Source organism: Taudactylus pleione, unplaced genomic scaffold, assembly GCF_031769625.1.
Source record: "Taudactylus pleione unplaced genomic scaffold, aTauple2 ptg000238l, whole genome shotgun sequence".
NCBI classification, from domain to species: Eukaryota; Metazoa; Chordata; class Amphibia; order Anura; family Myobatrachidae; genus Taudactylus; species Taudactylus pleione.
This window is the reverse complement of record NW_028284640.1, coordinates 6453358-6461342: the sequence shown is the minus strand read 5'-3', so window position 1 is coordinate 6461342 and position 7985 is coordinate 6453358. Positions and strand designations below refer to the sequence as shown.

Here is a 7985-nt window from a genome sequence, read left to right as displayed (position 1 = left end):
TCATGTACACAGCCTGAAGGTAATTTTATACAATATTTTTAATAATTTGTGCCTTAGACAAAGTTTGTGTACATGGAACCATCAAAATCAAAAGGTTTCATTCTCTCAGTCATGTCCAAAAAAATCCATATTTCGGAATATTTGGATATGGGAGACTCAACCTGTATATAAAAAAAAAATGATACAGTAATTTTAAAGGACTTCAATCACATGGATTGTAGGTGACATCTGTCCAGTGTGCTGCTCAATGTAACATTGGACTTTTGAATTATATCATTTGATCACCATATTAAAGAAAAAAACATTTTTTTATTACAGACTTAAGCCCCCTGTGTCAAAAACTTCAGATATTTTGCTCGAGCCTCATAGTTGTCAGCAGGACGATTGTACGGTGTGCAAACAGGTTCCCCGGCAAACAGTCTCATTGCTTTGATGTAATCCTAGAGAGAGAAGACCAGAAGTAATCATTAAACGTTGGGAGTATAAGGAAATCAAACACATACAACATCCTATCTCTCCTACCCAGTGTTAAAGATAGATATTTTGGATGAAGGCATGTACTTATATAGGCTACAAATTACAGATTGGTCGATCTGATTGTACGAGATCTGATTGTATGCTATTGTGATTCAGAATATTGCACCATTCCTTGGGCTTGTTCTGTTTTTATTCCACTAGGATAACTTTGGTGACCCTGCAGAAACCACCACACCGTGCAATTATGGAATATCATTAATAAAGTTCTTATTTTAAATATACTTTAAGTATATTATAATGTTACATAACTGTATATTGATGATTAGTCTTCTTTTAATCAGCATTTAATTTGTAGCGTATTATAGGTAAATACTGCATGTCTGTTGTAAACATAAATGTAATATTATTGGTATAATGTTTTAGATTCTGTTTATGTATAGTTAAGCAATGTAATGTGCTTATGGAGCATACACAGGGTCAGATTTGTCAGATCTGTAAGATGAACGATGTGAACGATTTTACCAAAGATTTGAACGATTTTTGACTGCATTAAAATGAATGGAATCGTCCAAGTCTGACTGCAAACACATCAGATGTCAGATATCGTTATCTGACCATCGGGAACACGCATCGTTCATCGTTGATATGTCAGATTTGCCTTCAAATATGAACTATTTTTTAAATCGTTATCGTTCAGATCTGAAGAAAAATCTGACCGTGTGTATGCACCATTAACCTGAAACTGAAACTTCCCCCTCTCCAATGATACTGTGAGACAAAGGAATTCCAGAATGGGATAGTTTTGGCGTGACCCTCTGGCTAATGAAGATCCAGCTGCTCTAACACACAAAGAAGAAAGAACTGACCTATCCGACATCGAGTATATACAGATCTCTGCCTGTACCCAATTATTGTATTCCCTAAGGACTATTTGAATGTGAACTTATAAATTGTACTGCAGTGACCGTTGGAAGTCAGTGCATTCAGGATTGAAGCCTTGTATTGGTGCCAATCGCGCCTGTATATTGTAAGGGGCGGTACGCTATTTATTTCTGTTTGCAAATAAATCCTTTGGACCTTGGAACTCCAAATGAGCTGAGCAGACTTCACATTAATACCCCTTTTCCACCTAAATTCCGGGTCTGACCCGGAGTGGGAACAGAGGGCCTGATTCAGAGCCGGACGCTATTTGCGCTCGCTCGTCCAGAAAAAAGGGGCTGGCTATTTAAATTAACCGTTCACTCTTTGCGGTCTGTTCACGCCTCTATGTCTAAACGAGCGAACAAAACATGCGATCGTAATTTTGAACAAAAACGCCCCCTGGCCGCTCGCATCATACGTCATGTCCGCTATTTATTAGATTAATCGAGTACATCGGACGGCGTATGAACTGCTCGCTAGTCTTGTGGTTGGTTTTTCCTACCACAATCATGCGAGCAGTTCTGACTATAAAACAACCAAGTGACGTGGTCGATGACGCTGCTTTAGTAATTATGCACACCCATTAAACGCCCGTTTTGACCGTTTGGCACGCCTGCGTTCGGATCTCCACTCCCCGTTTTCAAGCTCCTTCCCCTGTTACCACCCACAAACGCCTCCTGTCACTCAAAATAGCAGGCATTCGCTATTTAGCGAGCACAAAATTTTCGGCCGCACTGACTGGTTCGTATTAAAATCCGTACGCGTGCGCAGTTGTGCGAACATCGGTTGGAACGAACGAGCGGCCGCTTACGAGCGGCTCTGAATCAGGCCCAGAGTTCAAATCCGGATCAGACACGAAATTTAGCCAGCGCCGACTCGGGATATTCCAGAGTTGGCGCCGCTCACACCGGAGTCGGGTGTGCATAGACCCGGCTTTCCCGGCGTGAAAGTGGACGCTTGGAGATGACGTAATTTCCAAACGCCACTGAAGCCGGACCAATCGGCCGGCTTGCAGCGCACTCCAGGTCATCGTGACCCGGAGTGCGCTGTTCTCACAGCAGGGTTTCACGGGCTGTGCCCGTCAAACCCTGCTAGTAGCCTGGGTTGGATTGCCAGGTCACTCGACCCGGCGATCCAACCCTCTCCCCTTTTACACCAGGGAGCTGCCCGGGTTAACCCTGCAATAACCTGGGTTTTAGCTCCGGTGTAAAAGGGGTATTATTTACCCTTGATACCTGATACTGTCACAGTGCTGCAAGCCATTAAATTTTTTTTTTCCTCCTTTCCCTTCATTAATGGGCTTTTGTCATTTACTAAAATGTAAGAGAAACCATTTCCATAGTACATGTAAATGTATACTACTGTATATGAAAGTTTGTTTTAACCCCTTAATGGCAAATGGGAGAGATGTATCAAGCCTTAGAGAGATAAAGTACTAAACAATCAGCTTGTCATTTTTCAAGCGTAACCTGTAACATGACAGGAGCTGATTGGTTTGTACTTTCTCTATCCACTTTATCTCTCTCCAAGGCTTGATACTGTGGAAGTATAGAAGCCATTTTGTATCCTATAAGCAGGGCTCGACAAAACCCGGGGGCCAGGTAACAAACACACAGCCACCAGACTCTCATTGGCTGCTGCGTCGTCCACGGAGTGAGCCGGCCAGAGCTCACTCATGAGCTCCGCCTTCCAGCTCACCCCGCAGCAGCTGATGGGAGAGAAGTCTCTCCCATAGTGTAGAGTGGGCCTGGAGGAGCAGACAGCGGCGGTCGTCGGCAGGAACGTGGATCAGGCAAGTTGGTTTTTTTTAAAAATTTTTAAGCGGCACTGCATTGGGGGGTGGCCGCTACTGGGGACAGTATGGGGGCACTGCATAGTTTGGATGGCCACTACTGGTGACACTGTATGGGGGGGGGCACTACTGGGGCACTGTACAGGGGTGGGGCCGCTACTAGGGGCAATGCATAGTGAGGACTACTACTGGGGTCACTGCATAGGGGGGACTACTACTGGAGGGACAGCTACTGGGGGCAATGCATAGGGGTGACCACTTCTGAGGGCACTGATTAAAGGGACACTACACAGGGCGACCACTGCTGGGGGCACTGTAGATGGAGACCACTACTGGGGCACTGTATAAGAGGGGGGGTGTTACTAGGGCACTGCATAGGGGAGCGCTACTAAGGGCAATGCATAGTGGGGACTACTACTGGTGGCACTGCAGGGGGGGGGGGGACTACTACTAGGGGCACTGCAGAGGGGGGGGGAACTACTACTGGGGGCACTGCAGAGTGGTGCCCAAAGCATATTCTTGGATCTGGGCGCACCACTCTAGTTCGGCAACTGCCGGCGGTGGTTTTGCTTGCCCGGGTTTTTTTGGCTGCGGAGGGGTGGTCTTTCTGGGGGTTGTTTGCCTGGAGAGGGGGGTTAGCTGCTCAGTAATGTGGCTGTGGGAGGGTGGTTTACCTGGGGTACCCAGTTAGTGGTGTGGCCATGGAGGTTGGTTGCCCGGGGCATAGGTGCTCAGTAATGCTGCCCCGGGGGAAGGGGGTCTCTGGCTCCTACACTTTTATCCTGGCTCCTAGGTTTTAGAAAAATGTCTCAATCCCTGCTATAAGAATCCATCTTGTTTTTAAGTATACCACGTACACATAGAAGGTAAATGTACAGGACAGGAGAGGGTTAATTCATTGTACAGAGCCTGTCACATATGCACAGCAAAGCATATGTACATATATGGGAATGTTATTCAAATCTTAGGAAGTCTTAAGACTGCCAGCTCATCAGCTTCACTGCAGATAATGAATAACAGATGTGTTACTTGACGCCTATAAATAGGAGTCTTTGTTAAATAAAGCAGAGAGGAGATGCTTGTGGTTACATACACATTCGTGTCCAGTGTCTCTTTCCTTCACATGATCATATGTAGATTATAACAGACAAAGCCCTGAGGGTGACCAACAAAGAACTCAATTTATTAGCCATAGCTAGTGATCAGATTCAACAACATGGAAGTTCCCACTGAGATGCCCAGCAGTATTGACCATTGGACAGACATGAGATCATGTTCTGGGGATTTAGTTGCCAGGACAATTTCCCAGGTGAGTAAAAATAAATGTTTTTGCTCTCCTGGCACCTGTATCCCCATTGCAGCTGATGTTCTGTCCTGCTGGAATCAAGCCTTGGGTATTAATTGGTCATCCTAAAGGTGTTGTTATTTAAAAATGTTATAATCTGTTATATGTTCAGTGAATGATAGGTGAATGTTTAAAGTCATGTTTGTCTGTTTGATATGTAACAAACCTGTCCTAATTGTGTTTTTAGAGTAACTTTGACAATACTCACTGATTTCACTTTAGAAGAGGGCCCCACACAGCGATTTGTTTACAAAATAGAAGAATGCCATGAAATTCCATTAGATTTAGAAAAGTACATCAGAGAAGGATTTGATACATTTACAGAAATGTGTTTTCATTTATTAGTGTCTGAAAGAACAGAAAAGGAGAGTTACATCCAGTCAATAGTGTTAATAACTGAAGCAGGAGAAAAGTCAGTGCGTGGTTGTCAGCCTATAGATAAACATTTGATATTATTCCTGTGCACGGGAATAATAACCTCTAGGGCCAATAGGTCTGATACTTGAGTCATATGGGATTTTGACTCATTAAGCTACATAAGGGACTGTTATAGCATTGGAAAACGGCGATAGTAAGCCGGTGCCTGAGCGTTATGACACTCAGGTGATAAAGAAGCTTTATGGGAATCATAAAACAGGACATTTGATGAAAGTGTTTACAAAAGGCTGACGCCCCAGAGACTGACTGGTTTAAACATCACAAAATAAGCTGAGAAGCAGAACCAGAGGTTATGTTAATAAATATAACCTAGATGACACACTGAAAGCACTGATTGAGAAATGTAATAAACGTGAATAAGAATATAGAAATGACCCCCAGATGCCCACTTACTTAATTATCACTGCAGAGGAATGTTGCGTTTTATATAACTAGTGTTTTGTTTGTTCTTTTCTTCTCAAAATGTATAGTTATAGTATTGCTATATTTATTTTGTATTGTGAGGACATGCTGTGATAGAGTTGTTTTGCTGATGACAATTGAATGCAGGATGTCACAGAAAATGGCTGCTGTGCTGAAATTGAATGTTTGCTTGTGAATGAAATGGGCCCATGTGTATGTGATAAAAGAGAGTCGAATGAACTTATGAGAAAGTAGAGTTGTTTGGATCAATTGTGTTGATCAGATGTGACATGTGTGAATGATTGTGTGTGGAGAAGTTGTGCAGGAATTGAAAGGGTTAATGTGTTAGTGCGAGTGAGTTGCCATTTTTTCATGGGGACGCCCATAAATAAAAATTGGCATTGCAAGATTGAAAAAAGGATTGATTTTGAATGCATTAATAAAATGCTTTATTTGATATTTTCTAGGAAAACTGATATTGTAACTTGTGAGATCAAGAGAATGCAGAGACAAACTGTAATTCTAAAAAACCCCAGTAATTATATTTGATTGCTGCAGAAGGGATTAATAATAGTAAAAGTGATGTACAATATCCCTAACAAAATGTTTTATCAGTTCATGATTTCTTTAAACTGTTGAATGATGCATGCTTACAAATTAAGATGTTAATTGTTTTAGACAAACCAGTAGAACATGATCTTACAAATATAAGAATATAGGTAGAATTGGGGCAATTTTTTTTAGATATGACTGGACTGAACTACTTAGAAGCAGCCACAGGAATGCATATTGCCAATGCAGTTGCGCAGTTCAAGTTAGCTTTAAAGAAAAAATAAAAATCCAATAAACAGTACCAGACGTTATAGAGGCTCTGCTGTGTAAGGGAATGCGGTAACCCGCTATAGAATAGACATTGGCCTCAGTTGTAGAATATCATGAGAAACTGTTAAAAAAAGACATAGATCAAGGGATTTATGGATTGATAGGTACTATCGCCCTTGGACATGTCAGGATATTCAAACTAATTTTGTTTACAGGCATGCAACTAGAATTACACTAACACTACTTAAAACATGCCAGACGTTTTTGGATGCTTCTGACTGACTTGGTTAAGGTACTCAGATCAATAATAGAGAATATTAGGAATAAGTAAGACAAACAGAAATAATTCTTGGTCCAAAGCCCCAGGCTGGCTAGGCCGAGAGGGTGTATCTGGACACAGGAGGACTTAAACAAGTCATACAAAAATTGCCTGTACAAAAAACATTTAAACAATTGAGAGGATTTTTAGGTCCTATCGCATATTGATGCACTTAAACAGGTAATACTCAGCAGGGATCATTGATATTCACAGAACAGCAGGAATTTAAAAGCAATATTTCAGATCCAGCAACAGTTAGTTAAGATTGAATCCAGATGTCACTTCGTTTCTCATGTATTCAACAGGAGGGAGGAGGAAGAGGGTGATGCTGGCATATGAGAGATGAACAGAGCAGCACAGCATATGCAAATTGGGAGGATCCGAGCCTGCACATCCCTAATGTAAATATGTAACTTCAGCTAAGAACCACAGGAGACTAGTGAGACACAGGAAGATGAACATTAGGATTACTTTCTTTTTATTTTTCACTCTTCTTTAATGATTATGATTGTTTTGAATTAATTAAATCTTTTTTGATAGGTCATGTTATTGTAAATTATACATTACATTTTTTGTTTGCTGCTTTTCAAATGCCAACAAATTTAGTTTTAAGTAAGGTCAAAAGCACATACCAGAGAAAATACCCCAGAAGAGGGACTGCTCCAGCAAACCAAGTTGGCCAAATAGGCTACAGTAATATACCTACCTGATATTGGCGACCAGAAACGCCGAAACATTGAACCTGATTTTGTTAAAAGTTGCAGTTACAGGTTCCTCAGAGAAAGAAGTAATAACTTGGAAAAGGCTAAGTGCACGACTTCAGGTGATGGATGGATGGTTGAGCACCACCTCTGTCTGCCAAGTGCACTGTTTTCAGTCTGAGCCCAAATACTTCATGGAAGCACTCATCAGTTTAGAGATGCTATGGTAAAAATAGCCAAGAAGCACTGGATAGCCCCAGGATTCAGTTAGGCTGCATAAGCCTATCCCTAATCGTTGCACAACCCAGGAAAAGTGACTAGAAGAAGAAAGAAAGGAGTACCTCACAGATGTTATTCCTTCCAGAAACTAAAGATTGATTTTATCTAGTTGGTTAAGTGTTGGGTATGTTCTGTGCCCAGACCTGTTGTCAAATTGACTATGGTTTTGCGAGGTAGCAAACACAAAAGAACAATAGAAACAATAGGAAAAAGGAAAATAAATGACAGAAATAATTTGTACATGTGAAGTACTTGAGGTAATAGAGAGTGACAAAAGGTACACATTTTATTGAAAACATTTTTAGAATGTATCTAGGAGAATCTGAGAATAAATAGGACCCAAAGCAATGATACAGTTTAAAGACTGAATTATATACTCATATTGAACTATGAAAAGGTGTTAGAATGTTTATTTTTAATATGGTTGTTAGTCAAGAACATTCCTAGTGGGAAACGTAGGATGATAGCTGATGGAATATTATTTAGTAT

At 41.3% G+C, this 7985-nt stretch overlaps 1 protein-coding gene across 1 annotated transcript in view; it reads right to left on the bottom strand.

Annotated features, from left to right (window-relative positions):
* Nucleotides 1–320: 320 nt before the first annotated feature.
* LOC148516832 (acireductone dioxygenase-like) overlaps nt 321–7985 on the bottom strand; it is a 50087-nt gene continuing 42422 nt past the window's right edge. The window contains exon 4 of the mRNA XM_088479514.1: nt 321–440. Coding sequence (XP_088335640.1) covers nt 321–440 — 120 coding nt within the window. The remainder of the gene's footprint in view (nt 441–7985) is intronic.